At 39.3% G+C, this 15181-nt stretch overlaps 1 protein-coding gene across 1 annotated transcript; it reads left to right on the top strand.

The window, feature by feature from the left end:
* The first annotated feature begins 11993 nt into the window (after window positions 1–11993).
* Window positions 11994–12614, top strand: LOC109218266 (SKP1-like protein 11). The gene has a single exon (XM_019382619.1). It carries the CDS (start codon window positions 12005–12007, stop codon window positions 12500–12502), a length of 498 nt encoding a protein of 165 aa, XP_019238164.1. The 5' UTR covers window positions 11994–12004; the 3' UTR covers window positions 12503–12614.
* The last annotated feature ends 2567 nt before the right edge of the window (window positions 12615–15181 follow it).

Below are 15181 nucleotides of genomic sequence, written 5' to 3'. Positions count from 1 at the left end.
GATGAGCCATCTGAGCGGGCCTATAAGGATGATCCCTGCTGTAGTAGGACTACTCCTAGAAGGAACACCACTGAATCCACCCAAACCACGAGGCCTTTTGGCCTCCCTCTCCTCACGCCCCTAACTACGGACCATCTCTAGCTACCGAGCAATATCAACCACCTCGTCGAACGTATCACCTGATACTCTCCCGAGTCATAACAAAATGCAACTAATAGTGGAGGCCATCAATGAACCTCCTTATTATCTCCCTCTTAGTGGGAACCAACCAAACTGTATGACGAGCCAACTCTAAAATTCTCATCTCATACTGGGTTGCAGACATTACCTCCTGACATAGCTGCTCGAACTGCCTACGCAGCTCCTCCATGCGGATCCATGGCACAAACTTCTTTAAGAAGAGAATGGAGAACGCATGCCATGTAAGTGGTGCTTGACCGACTGGCCTGCGCCTCTCAAAGGCCTGCCACAATCTAAAGGCAGCCCCTGATAGTTGAAATATTGTAAAAGAGACTCCACTAGTCTCCAGAATACCCGCTGTGTGAAGAATCTGCTGGCACCTATCCAAGAAGTCCTGGGCATCCTTTGACTTAGTCCCACTGAATGATGGAGGCATGAGCCTCTCAAATCTCTCTAGCCTCTTCTTCTCTTCATCAGACATAATGGGACTTACTTGGGCCTGAGCAACTACAACCGAGTGGGTTGGTAATACCCCCGATGTCTGAAGTCCTTGCACTACCTGCTCTGGAGTACGGGCGGTAGAAGTCTGAGTACCTCTTCCGGCCTGAGAAGTGGCTGGCACGGTCTGAACAGAAACCGCCCGAGAAAGGTTAGTGCAAACAATCAATATTTGAGCCAAAGCCTCCTAAAAGCGTGGAATCACAATGGGCACAAGTGGTGCCGGAGCTGGCCCCACTGTACGAGCTGCACCTCGGCCCCTATCGCAACCCCTACTATAGCTCCGACCTCTCGTGGCCCTAGCCGGTGGTACGGGAAGCTGTTCATCCGGTCCGGTAGCACGTGTCCTCACCATCTGTGAGAGAATAGAATAATAGAAGTTGCATTCTCGGAATCAACAAATCCGCATGACAAGAATACTAGAATGTGAAGTTTTTCTAAGAGTTTGGCAGCCTATCGAAGATAAGTACAGACGTCTCCGTATTGATCTGCAAGACTCTACTAAACCTGCTCATGACTCGTGAGAGCTATGTAACCTAGGCTCTGATACCAACTGTTCACGATCCAAAATTCAACTCGTCGTGATGGCGCCTATCATGATACTAGGGAAGCCGACAATTCAGACACACCAGCCTTTTAAATATTAAAATATACTAAAACGGGTTTAAATAAGTGAAAAATCTCATAAAACGGGAATAGACCGTCATAACTCAATACAAAAGTTTTCCCAAAACATGGATGTACCGAGTACATGAGCATCTATACAAATACAAAGTGTGAAACACAATCTAAGAAACTAAAACTGAACAAGTAAAACTTAGGGATAGGGGAAGAGAGTCAAGGTCTACGGACACCTTGGCATTTACCTCGATAATCTCCGAGTGACCGAACTCTAAGAATCAGCAACTTTTGCGCCCGGAAATGCCTGGATCTGCACATGAAGTGCAGGGTATAGTGTGAGTACAACCAACTCAATAAGTAAGAAATCTAACCTTTTGACTGAAAGTAATGACGAGTTTCATAGGTACAGTCCAATTATAGAGCTATAGTACAGAAAATGTAGACACGCTTTCAATCTAACAGTTAAAGCTCAAATAGGTAAGATATGTCAAGTACAATTGAAATAAAAAATCATACGTGTTAATATCTACATGTCAGTTATGCATATCGTATGTCATGCAATACAATGTAAGCCTCACGTACTCATACTCTCGTAGTACTCAACGTGACTGTCTCAATTCTCACTCATCACACTCAATCACTCACCATTGTATAAGGCAGATCCAACCCAGGGCAGATCCAACCCAAATGCAAATAAATCTAGCACAGATCCAGCCCAATGCAAATGAATCCAGGGCAGATTCAGCCCAAAGCAAATGAATCAATAGCAACTGTGCTCACTGTGGGTGTGCATACTTCGGAGGGGCAGATCTAGCCCAAGCGCTCTAATAAGCCAAATCCTGGCATGAATCAATAAACCCTGCTGCGGTGTGCAGCCCGATCCCATAAATATCACTCACAACAGGCCCTCGGCCTCACTCTGTCATCAGTCTCTCCAGTCTCTCGGGCTCACTACACTCGTGCTAAGCAACCCTAATCAATGATACGAGATGTGACAATATACTATAAAAGAGACTATGATATGATATTTAATGAGGAATACGACTGAGTACATAACTACAATTTAGAAAATAACTCAACAGCAAAGAACGACCCCTGTGAGTCCCAATAGTACCAGCATATAACCTATACATGATTTATAGCATAAATTACAGCTCAAATTCTCTAACACATAGATTACAGTAAAATATTTCACATAAAATAGCTACATAATTCCATGGAATCAACTAAATAACAATTATTACGGTGCATGCCCACACGCCCCTCACCTAGCATGTGTCTCACCTCAACATCAATTGCATAACACGTAATTCTGGGTTTCATACCCTCAGAACCAAGTTTAGAAGTGTTACTTACCTCAAACCGTGCAAAACTCTACTCCAACAAGCCCTTGCCTTGCGAATCGGCCTGCGAATGCCTCGAATATTGCCACAAACAATTCGATACAATCAACACCAGCTAAAGGAATCAACTCCATAAAAAATACTAAATTTTTAATCAAAAGTCAAAAAGTCAACTCAAATGTCGACCTCCGGGCCCATATCTCGGAATCCGATCAAAGTCATAAAATGCGGAAGCCCATTCAACCACGAGTCAAACAATATCAAATTTACCAAATTCCGACACCAAATCATCACTCAAATCCCCATATTAACTCTCCAAATCCCTAGCCACAAACTCCTAAAATTCCACCTCAAAAATGCACAAATTTGGTGGGAAATTACATAGGCAAGCAAGATTATTGAATAAAAATGATCACAACCGACTTACTCATGAAACCCATCAAAGGCCCCCCCGCCAAAATTGCCTTAATCCGAATTTGCAAAGTTAAGAAATGATAAAAACCTTGGAAACCAACGTTTATATTCTGTCAAGGGCTTTTCGGATTTGCAACCAACTTACTCGCATCTACGGGGTCGCAGAAGCGACAAATCTCTTGCTTCTGCGGTGAATCACTGGAGACCATACCTTCGCACCTGCGAAACAAGCTCCGCTTCTACGCAAATGCAGGTGCGACCTCAATCACGCTTCTGCTACTCCTCGCATATGCGCTCAAACTCACCGCATCTGCGATTCCGTAGATGCGCCCGAAATTCCAGTTTTGTGATTTCCTCTATACACTTGGAGCCTCGCACTTGCAGCCTCACACCTGGGGCCTCGCACCTGCGACCATGACCTCCACAGGTGCGATTACACCAATCCAACACTCTTCAGCATTTTCCAAAGTCCAAAATTCTATTTGTTAACCATCCAAACCAACTCAAAGCCCCCGGAACCTCAACCAAACATACCAACAAGTCCTAAAACAAGATACGAACTTATTCGAGGCCTCAAACAACATCAAAAAACATCAAGAACATGAATCACACCTCAATTAAAGCCTAATGAAACTAGGAAATTCCAACTTCTACGATCGATGCCAAAACCTATCAAATCACGTCTGATTGACCTCAAATTATGCACACAAGTGATAAATGACACAATGGACCTACTCCAAATCCTAGAACCAAAATCCGAGCCCGGTAACCACAAAGTTATCTCTTGGTCCAACTTCTCAATTTTCAAGACTTCTAATTTTTCAACTTTCACCATTTCAAGCCTAAATCAATTACGGACCTCCAAATCACGATCCGCACACACTCCTAAGTCCAAAATCACCCAACAAAGCCATTGAAACCATCAAAACTCCATTCCAGAGCCATTATCACGTTGAATGGCTGTGGTTCCAGGACTCAAGTCTGGAGTCGCTAGGTGAGACATTCGGTTCACGAACCGAAAACCTAATACACATAAGTCAACATCCGATCGACCTTTTCAACTTAAGCTTCCAACCTTGAGACTAAGTGTCTCAACTCATTTTAAAACATCTACGGAACTGAGCCAACTACCCCCGACAAGTCACATAACAACAATTTCGCATAGTATAAGTAATAAATGGGAAAAGAGGGCTACAACAATCAAAATGACTGGTCGGATGTTACATTATCTCTAGCAATGAGCCCAAGGCTATTCGCGAGTTCAAAATCTATCATGGAAAATGCTTTCAAATGAAGGATTTGGGTACATTGAATTATATTTTGGGAGTGGAAGTCTCCAAAATTTTAGAAGTCATCTTCTTGAGCCAATGGAAATATTCCTCGGATATTATCTTAGAGGTTGGATTATTAGGTGCTAAAGCTGTGGGAATGCTGTTAGAACGTAATCATTGTCCAGTATTGGCGGGTGGATGGGTGCTTGATGACCCTGCCCATTATCGTCGTTTGATAGACCGACTTATTTATCTGTGTTTCACTCGATCGAAACTGTCCTACAATGTTCATATTTTATCTCAGTTCACGCAGCAACCAAAAGAGGAGCATTAGGATGCAGCTTTATGGGTTGTTCACTACTTGAAAGGAAATCCAGAACAACTTATTTTGTTAAAAAGCAAATATGATCTATGTTTATATGGATGGTGTGACTCCGATTGGACTGGTTGTCCCTTGACTCGACGCTCGCTCACAGGTTGGTTTATCTTGTTGGGTGACTCACCCATATCTTGGAAAACTAAGAAGTAGTGTGCCATCTCTCGATCATCTGCAGAGGCTAAATATCGTTCTATGGCAATGACAATCTATTAGGTGAAATGGTTGAAGAAAATTTGTCTAGTTTAGGAGTGACTTACACTTCCTCTGCTCATCTTTATTGTGCCAGTCAAGCAGCTTTGCACATAGCAAAGAATCCAGTCTTTCATGAAAGAACCAAACACATTGAAGTTGGTTGTCATTTTACTCGTGACGATATTAACAATGGGAATATTCATACTAGCTTTGTGCCTTCACATGAGCAATTGACACATATATTTATGAAGGCATTAAGAAAATCTCAGTATGTTACTCTCTTGTTCAAGTTGGTCATTTATAATCCGAATGTGCTAGGTTTGGGGGGGGGGGGGGAATTAAAGCGTGTGTGCCTGTGTGTATGGGTATATAGGGATAGTAAAAAATTGTTTAGGACTAGGAGAGTTCTTCTTTTCCATATTTGTTAGGACTAGTTTTACATATTTGTTAGGACTAAGGTTTAATACTTGACTTGTATATATATTCTAATTATTAAATTAAAGAAGGCAAGACTTCCCTTCCACGCTTGGCCATTGTGTGCTTGCGTGTTTGGCAGATACCTTCCGTACATCCCAATAATTTTTTATCTTTCTTAAACTTTGTATCCAATCAAACACCTTCAAGCAAATAGACTATAATGTTTACAGTATGAAACAAACTTTATAATTTCTATAATATTTTCCTCCACAACGATAATTATACAACACAAGTCAATTTTCTTTTAAAAAAAATTGCTTATAAATATTAAGGTGCAACGATCTAGCCGATCATTTTGAGTATTTTAGCCTCGTTCGCTTATTTATTGCCTCCTCTATGTTATATTGTGGTTATGTGACTTGCCGGGGTGATTGGTTCGGTTTCGGGTGAGTTTCAGAGTGAATTGGGACACCTAGTCCCAAAGTTGGAAGTTTAAGTTGAAAGTGTTGACCCGCATTTGACTTTTGTGAAGACGACTCTGGAATGGAGTTTTGATGGTTTCGATAGCTCCTTATGGTAGTTTTTGACTTAGGAGCGTGTCCGAATTTGGATTTGAAAGTCCGTAGGTTGATTTGATGTATTTTGGCGAATGTTGGAAAGTTTAAGGTTTGGAAGGTTGAGAGGTTTGAGGGGGAGTTGACTTTATTTATATCGGGTTAGGATTGCAACTCCGGGAGTTGGAATAGCTCCGTTGTGTTAATTGGTACTTGCATGCACAATTTGAGGTAATTCGGAGTTGATTTGAGATGGTTCGACATGAGTTTTAGAAGTTGGAAGTTCATTAGTTTATTAGGCTTGAATTGATGTGCAATTCATAGTTTTGATGTTGTTTGATGTGATTTGAGGCTTCGAGTAAGTTGGTATTGTGTGTTAGGATTTGTTGGTATGTTTGGATGGGGTCCCGGGGACCTCGGATGAGTTTTGAGCAAGCTTGGGCATTTCGGCACTTTGATGATGTTCTGGAGCAGCTGAAGTGTGGAGGGCACTTTTTGGAGTGCTAAGGACACTTTTGGAGTGCTGAAGCAAAGGCTCATGTGCGGCTGTAAACTCCCAAGTGCGGAGGCACCGGTTAAAGTGCGGATCGCACCGAGGGCCGCAACATGGAATATGAAGGTTCGTTGGTCTGACTTCGGGAGCGTATATCTCTCAATCTATGAAGAACTTGGGATGATCCAAAAATAAAAATTATAGATCTTTGAGTCTAGTTTCAAGAAAATTAAACTGTTCATTATTTGGATAATTGTATAGAAAGTTACGGTCACTTTACTAAAGACTCGTAGTGCAGTTACTGTAAGAGTGCGGCCGCACAATTTAGATTGCCGCCGCAGAACTTGGAAGTGCGGACCACATAAAAAAAGTGCGGTCAGCACTGTGGGAGATCATATCTTGTACTATATAAACGAGATTTTTGGACTTTTATTTCATTCTTCACCCTTTAGAGACATGGGAGCTCGATTTTGAAGGGTTTCAACCTAGACCTTCATCTACAAGCATGCAGTAAGTGATTCTAATATATATCTATGATATTTACATGGATCCATCACTAGATTTAACATCAAACATGAGAATTAAAAAGAGAAATTAGGGGTTTTTGTCTAAACGTTTTCTAAAGTGAATAATTGAGTTGTGAACATCGAATTTGGAGTCGGATTTAGATGATTTTGATATAGTTTGACTCGTATCGGAATGAGTATTCGGATTTTGTGAGTTTTGTCGGCTTCTGAGGTGCAAGCCCGGGTTGACTTTTTAGTTTTCATTGAAGATCGAAGTTTTATTATCCGAAATTGTTATCTTTGGTTTTTATTAAGGATGTTAAGTTATTTTTGCTAGATTTGAGCCATCTAGAGATTGCTTCCGACGAGGAGGTCATTTTAGAGTATTGATTTGGCTTCTTTGAGGTAAGTGTCTTGCCTAACGTTGTGTGGGGAAATTACCCCTTAGGATTGGAGTTATTTTGTTTCATTTGTGGTACGTGAAAGCCGTGTACGCAAGGTGACAAGTGGGTACACTGGCTATATGTGGTAATTGACCGATTTAAAGTTATGTAGATTCTTTTCATGCCTTCAGTTGAATCGTCATTACATATTATCTTCATCATCGTTAATATATCCGTACGTGATTTACTTGACATTTTAAACACTTGTCTCAGCTCTTGCTTGTGATTTATATTTACATGCTTAATTGAAGTTACTGTTCTCTAATTTCATTGTTAATTATTAACTGCTATGTTACCTTATTTGAAGTTGTTATTTCTTGAAATATCCTATTGTTGAATTATGGTGTTGCAGTTATAAAGGTCGTGATTCACATTGAGGCAAAGTTGTAAATTATTGAAATACCATTCTTGTTGAGATTCAATTTCGGTTGCTATTGTTGAGACTCTTGTACATATTGTTGTTGCGCCATGAGATATTTATTCTGGAAACGTTATTGTTATTGACTTCTTTGGAAAGTTGTGGTTTGGGGAATTTGAGGTGCGATTTGTGAAATGTTGTGATATTGATACGCATATGGTGGTATAAGGATTGGGATTGATACGCATGCGGTGAGATAAGGTAGGTAGGCTTGATACATGTGTTGCTAGTAGGGGACCTACTTGAAGCCACGTGGTGTGATAAATCGGGAAAATGATTTTCAAAACTAAATGCAAGGTTCCCGTGGTGGTATAAGGAAATACTGTGAATTTTGATTGATAAATGCAACTAAGAGGCAGTACCTCGGTAGTGATTCTTGTTGCTATATTTTATTTACATAAGTTGTATTTGTCTGCATAGTTTCATTGACATTCTTATTATGTGTTTCTTCCGTGATGTCTTAATTTACTTAATTTCAGTGTAACTGTTCTTGTTATATTCCTTCATTGTATCATTTCCATTATTTCCATTTTTATGTTGTATTATACCTGTTGACTTTATTTATTTATTCTAGTAGGTGTTTGAACTGACCTTGTCACTACTCTACCGAGCTTAGGCTTGATACTTACTGGGTACCATTGTGGTGTACTCATACTACGCTTCTGCACATCTTTTTGTGCAGATCCAGGTACTTCATACCAGCCTAGGCATCCGTGAGTCGAGCTTTGATCGGACACTTCAAGGTATACCTGCCGGCATTCGCAAGACTCGGTATCACAAGATTTTTGGGCACTAAGTTTAGTTGTATTGTGGAGTCCTTTTTATGCTAGCTACTGGTTTACATTTGATGTTTTATTAATATTTCCGTTAAATTCTTCATGCGTGTTAGGCTTATCTAGTCTTAGAGACTATGTGCCATCACGGCATCCTACGGGGGGAGATTGGGGTCGTGACTATAATGACCTGACTGATCGTTTTACTTTATAGATCTCCATTCTCCTGATTAAGATTTTCCATATGTGTTTTTTCTATTTTATGACTTGCGGGGATGGTTGGTTTAGGTTTGGAAGGGTTTAGGTCGAAATCGGAACACTTAGTTCCTTAATAGTGGTCTATGATGGACAAGTTTGACTAGGGTCAATATTTTAAGTAAACGACCTCGTAACCGAGATTTGATGGTTCAAATAGGTTTGTATGATGCTTTTGGACTTGGAGGTATGCCCGGAATCAAATTCGGAGATCCGTAGGTTGATTTGTGTTGTTTTGCTAAAATTTGACAATTTAAAGGCCTGGAATTGTGATAAGTTTGACCGTAGGTTGACTTCATACCTATTGTATTTGGATTCTATTTTGGTACCTGGAATACGTCCGTTTTGTCATTTGGAACTTGTCCGCAATGTTTGGCGTCATTCTGGGTTGATTTGATAGGAATTGGATGCGCGATTGTGTTTTCAGAAGTTCTTAAGTTTCATGTTGAATTCATATGTTTTGGGGTCCGATTCATGGTTTTGGATGCTATTTTGATGACTTGATCGCACGAGTGAGTTCGTATTATATTTTTAAACTTGTGTTGATTTTTGGTTTGGAGCCCCGAGCGTTCGGGTGAGAATCATACGCATTTCAGATAGTTCGTAGGAGGTTCAGATTCTTGCTGATGCTCAGATCTCGCATTTGCGAGAAATAGGTCGCATTTTATAGCTTCATTGTCGCATTTGCGAAGAGCACAATGGCCTGAAGTATTCGCATTTGCGAACTCCCCATCGCAATTGCGATACTAGCCAGGGCTGGGCATTGGTCGCATTTGCGATCACTGTGATCGCTTTTGCGAATTGTCCAAGTTCGTATTTGCGATGAAAGTAGGGATGTGAGATTCTTTGCTTTTGCGATGGATTCCTAGCATTTGCGGGGTTTGCATTTGCGAACCCCAGGTCGTAACTGCGACACATGTGATTGGACATAAAAGCTAAGGGACGGGATTTTGGTCTCATTTTCATATTTTGGAACCCTAGACTCGGTAGGAGACACATTTAAAGAGGGATTTCATCTACAATCTTTGGGTAAGTGATTTTGATCAATTTCCAACTATTATACGTGATTATACATGAGATTTAACATCAAAATTATGAGAATCAAAGTGAAATTTTGAGAAACTTTGTCTATGTTTTGCGAAATGAAAATTTGAGTTACGAGAGTCGATTTGGGCTCGTATTTTTGAGAAAAAAACACAGGTATGGACTCGTGAGGTTATGAGTAACATTTATTTACGAAAATTTCAGGAATTCGGGTACGCGAGCCTGGGGGTTAATTTTAGGAAACTTTTAAATTCGGTTGGGTAATCAGTGTAACAGTTAAATTATGAACGTTTGAGCAATTATTGATTAGTTTGTAATACTTTTGGCTAGTTTCGGATTGTTCGGCATGAACTTGAGGCTTTTAGAGTTATTTGTGGACCGAAATGTGGAATTGTGAACGAGATAAGTCTCTTACCCAACCTTGTAAGAGGGAATTAACCCGATAGGTATTTAAATTTGTTATTTTCTTCTAATTGTGGGTGCTACGTACGCACGAAGTGATGAGAGTCCGTGCGTAGCTAAAATTCATTTTATGTCTAGGTAGACATAGGCCTCTATCATGCTATTACTTGCACTATTTGAATTCAACTTGCTAATTTAATTGCTCGACTTAGTAAGTAAAATTTGGTTAAGGATGATATTAAATCGAGCTTCATTACATAGATATTTGGCAAAAATATTTAGTCATGGATGGAAATTTATATTCTTTTATGGGCTTACCTTAAAGTTGTAAATACATAATTCATAATGCGAAGAGTTTCCCTATTCTTGTGGATCGGGTCGAACGCCTCAGCAATATTTATATATATTATGGGATTCAAACATGTATCGGGCCGTATGACCTCGGTAGTGTATGTACACTATAATTATGGATCAGGCCGTACAACCTCAGCATAACTCGTGCGTGTTGTCACTCGGAGTTCGATTATACTTGACATGTCTTTTATGACTCGAGGATTTATAAATACATGTTGAGCCCGTACTTGTTGAGATTAGCATGTGATATTTGGAGACTTTTAATGGTTATTTTGTTAAAGGATAATTTAATTATTGCCTCTTATTCCATTATTGATGTTGTATTTCATGTCTATTAAATTTTCTTGTACATTATGTATATTGCCCACTAGTAAGTGTCAATGTCGACCCCTCGTCACTACTTCTTCGAGGTTAGACTAGATACTTACTAGTACACGTTGTTTACGTACTCATACTATACTTCTGCACATATTGTGTAGGTTCTGAGCCAGGTGCATTTGGAGTTCGTCCGGGCACGCATGCGCATTACCCGGAGGCTTAGCGCTGAGATGCTCTTCATGATCCGCTCCGCAGCACCCGCAACCTTCGCTTCTTATGTTTTTATCATTTCTGTCTATTTTGTTTCAGACAGTAGTTCTTAGAGTGTTTTGTATATTCTACTAGATTTCGTGCACTTGTAATACTGAGTTCTGGGAGTTCATGTAGACACTCGTTGGTTTTGGGTTATTGAATTCGCTATCTTACTTTCCCGTTTAGTTGATACCTTACACTACTACGCTCACTTACTATTTATTTTCGTATTAAATTAAAATCAAAGACTTTAAAAATATTAAAATGATAAATTAAATGGGTAGTTCACCGTTGGTTTGCCCAGCGGCAACGTTGGACGCCATCACGGCCTATAATGAAAATTGGGTCGTGACAGTGACAAAAGAGTAACAAGCAAATTCAGTCTTCTAACAATATTTAAATGCGGTATCCAGGTAAGCACTATAATAAGAACTAGTATTTAGGAAGTAATTTCTTTATTGAATAGCTAAAATTGAAATATCAAGAGATAATACCCAAGTCAACGGTCCTCTTTAATCAAAAAATCATATAATTTCACTCATTAGAACCCATCATAAAGCTTGGATTAAAATATATAAAAATAAATAATCTACTATAAATGCATATTCATATGATATAAAGCTAGATTTGAAGCTACTTATAAGTATTTTAAAAAAAATCTTATTTAAAGCTAGATTGTCCACAAAATGAAACTTAGTAAATAATTTAATTCTTTAAAGTTGAATTAAATAACCTTCGAAATCAATTTTTAATAATTAGATTCGATATATAATAATCTGATTTGGTATTTAAAATCATTCATTAGAAACTACCCATCTGATTCATATATAATTGAATGGTAGAACAAGCACTTAATTGCAGACACAAAATTTAAACAATGGCAAAGGCAACATCATCGACCATAGAGAAAAAGTTTTTGACTCTGAAGTCGTCAGATGGTGATGAGTTTGAGTTGGAAGAATCCATTGCCATTCAGTCTGTAACAATCAAGAACATGGTCGAAGATGGATGCTCCTCTAGTGTCATCCCGCTGAGCAACGTCGACACAGAAACCCTGATCAAGATCATCGATTACCTAAAGATGCACTCCTTGACTTCTTCAAATGAAGAAGAAATCGAGAACTTCAACAGGGAATTTGTGAGCATTGGCTTCAAAACCATCTTTAAAATCTTAGAAGCTGCAAATTTCCTTGACATCAATAGTTTGCTTGAGTTGTGCGCTGAGGCGGTGGCTAATAGGATTAAGAACAAGACGCCTGAAGCTGTTCGGAAGATTTTCAATATCACTAATGACTTTACCCCAGAGGAAGAGGCAGAGATTCGAAATGAGACTCCATGGGCCTTTGAAGGGGATCTTGATCAATCCCTTGACTAGTTTACATTTGTGTCTTTACTGTTTCTCGCTTTGTGAGCTTCTAATTTTGTTTGCGCCTCTTCTCTTTTAACAGAGATCTTGTGGCTAATAAGTTATGGCATGAGTTAGAGTGTCTAAATAAAAGTCTTTCATAAATTTAAGGGTCGTCTATGTATTCAACATATATTTATTATATATGTTGTTTCTTTTAAATATTTTTCATGAATTATTCTAAAAAAAAATTTATTCGATGTGTCAGGAATATCATTGTTGACTAGTACTTTACCCACGAAATGGTGCTAATTCTTCCATTAGGTAATTATTCACTTGAACTCTACTATATTTTTGTAAAATCTATTAATTAATATTGATAAATTCCCATTAGAGTGCAGAAAGATATATTTTCTGAGTATATATAGTGGAAAATAAATAATGGCTAGGATATGGGTGAAGAAAATATTCCATCTCGTAAAAATCCCTAAGAGTGATAATTCACGCCCTTGTAATTTCTTATCCAAGAAAATGAAAGCCATAAAAGGAAAACGTTCTCTCATTTTTCTTTCCATAGTTTGCAGTGACATCCAAGAATATCAATTAAATAGAAAATGACACATGAAGATTAATTTAAAACAAACTGGTTTCTAAGATTATTCACTTATAATTCTTATAGGAAAACCCTCTCTTTTAGTGTGTACTATATGCCGCGAATTCTAATTAGTTGAACAACAATGCGAGTACTAAGAAAAAGATAGTTTAGCAACTCCAATTGGATGCGGTGCCATTTTGATTTTAGTAGACAACATGCAATCTAGGTTGGAATTCTCATTTGTACCTAAGATCAAATTTCAAGAGATAACTGTCCTCAATATAGAAGGAACTCTTGCTCATTCAATACTTCCATCTAGTTGAAGAAAAAATTAATATTCTATTTTTTCCAATTTATGTTATGTAACTCGAATTTCGAGAATCAAACATCTTAATTTTAACTGTGAATTCAGCCGTAAAATCTCTAATTATTTTGAAATAAAATTTACATATTTGAAAACGACATAAAAAGTACTATAAGTCATGATACATAACAATTCAAAATATTTAATAAGTATATGTGACAATCGTGGACAAAGAAAAACTTGTTTAACTCTCGAAATCCTAACTGCATTACATTAATTTAGTCAGATAGAGTAATATTTAGGCACATTTACATTTACTTGTTGATAAGCAGAATTAAATCTCAAGACCATCTAACTGGAGTCTTTTATTTCTGTTTCCCTTACTATTAAAATCACTCTATAGCTTTTAATTTTTTCCGTACATAGATAATGAATAATGATACGAGCAAAGCTCACCCTAGTGAGAGAAGAATATTTCAGGTTGAGATTTAACCAAGCTTATTTTCTCCGGTACCAGCATTACGATTGCTAATCCCTTCCAAGCACTCCTCCAATTGTGCTTCTTTATCAGCCGTAACTTCTTCATACTTTTATGATAAAGAGAGCAGTTGGTCATTGGAAATGCTTATATTCACATGCATCACTTGTAGCTCATTACTAGTTGGACTTGATGATGGGAACTCTTCATCATTCGCCACTGAAACTGAGAACAAAGATCTGGCCGCTGCAACTGATAGTGCACCAGCATTATAGGTTACATCAAATTCATTGGACTCTAAGACTTAAAAATTCTTGGAGGTGACCTTTATTGAGTAGTCTGGCTACTTCTTCTCGGAGCTGGTGACAATCCTCAGTCCTGTGGCCATGTGTGTTGTGAAACTCACACATTAAGTTATGATTCTTTTGCGAAGGGTCCGATTGCACAGGCCTTGGCCACTTGGCATCTCTGATTTTGCTGATGGCGAACACGATGTCTGATACATCGGCGTTGAAGTTGTATTCTGACAGGTGAGGTGCCTCTGCTGGCCCCGTGTGCCTATCAAACCCGGCTCTGTTGACGATTACACAAGGATTCTGTCCTCGGTCCATCCTTCGATCGTTGCAGGGTACGTTGCGCCTCTGGGCGTTTCTCCTTTCTTCAATGTATGGCCGGTACCTCTCTTTGTTTGGTTTTGGACCCTTTTGCCAGAAGACTGCTTGGATATACCGAGCCCGAGGGGGGCCCAAGCTAGTCTTCCTCGACCCAGATTTTTGACTGGTATCGGTTATGAACATCCGACCAAGTCACGGTCGGGTACTCGACTAGGTTTTGCTTCACCTATTTCGAAGCCACCGAGCTTCGTTCGTTTAGACCTTGAGTGATGGCCTGCACCGCCCAGTCATCAGAGACCGGTAGTAGTTCCATTCGTTCTATTTGGAAGCGAGATACAAACTCTCGCAGCATCTCATTATCTCTCTGTTTAATTTTGAAGACGTCGGATTTCCTTGTTGCTACTTTGATGGCGCCAGCATGTGCGTTGATAAAAGAGTCCGATGACACGGCAAATGAATCTATCGAGTTTGGGTCCGGGTTGTGATACCACATCATTGCCCCTTTAGAGAGCGTTTCCCCGAATTGTTTCAGCAGGACGGACTCGATCTCGTCATCCCTTAGGTCTTTGCCCTTTACTGCACAAGTGTAGGCGGTGACGTGCTCGTTGGGGTCTGACGTTCCGTTATACTTTGGGAGGTTGGGCATTCTGAACTTCTTTGGAATGGGTTTTGGGGCCGCTTCCTGTGGGAACGGCTTCTGTACGAACTTCTTTGAGTC

The sequence above is a fragment of the Nicotiana attenuata genome, unplaced genomic scaffold (genome assembly GCF_001879085.1).
Source record: "Nicotiana attenuata strain UT unplaced genomic scaffold, NIATTr2, whole genome shotgun sequence".
Taxonomy (NCBI): domain Eukaryota; kingdom Viridiplantae; phylum Streptophyta; class Magnoliopsida; order Solanales; family Solanaceae; genus Nicotiana; species Nicotiana attenuata.
The sequence above is the reverse complement of the archived record's forward strand: the minus strand, read 5'-3'. Positions and strand labels throughout refer to the sequence as shown.

What these genes read in the sequence shown, in the direction of transcription:
- LOC109218266 (XM_019382619.1), top strand. Translation starts at nt 12,005, where the DNA reads ATGGCAAAGGCAACATCATCGACCATAGAGAAAAAGTTTTTGACTCTG.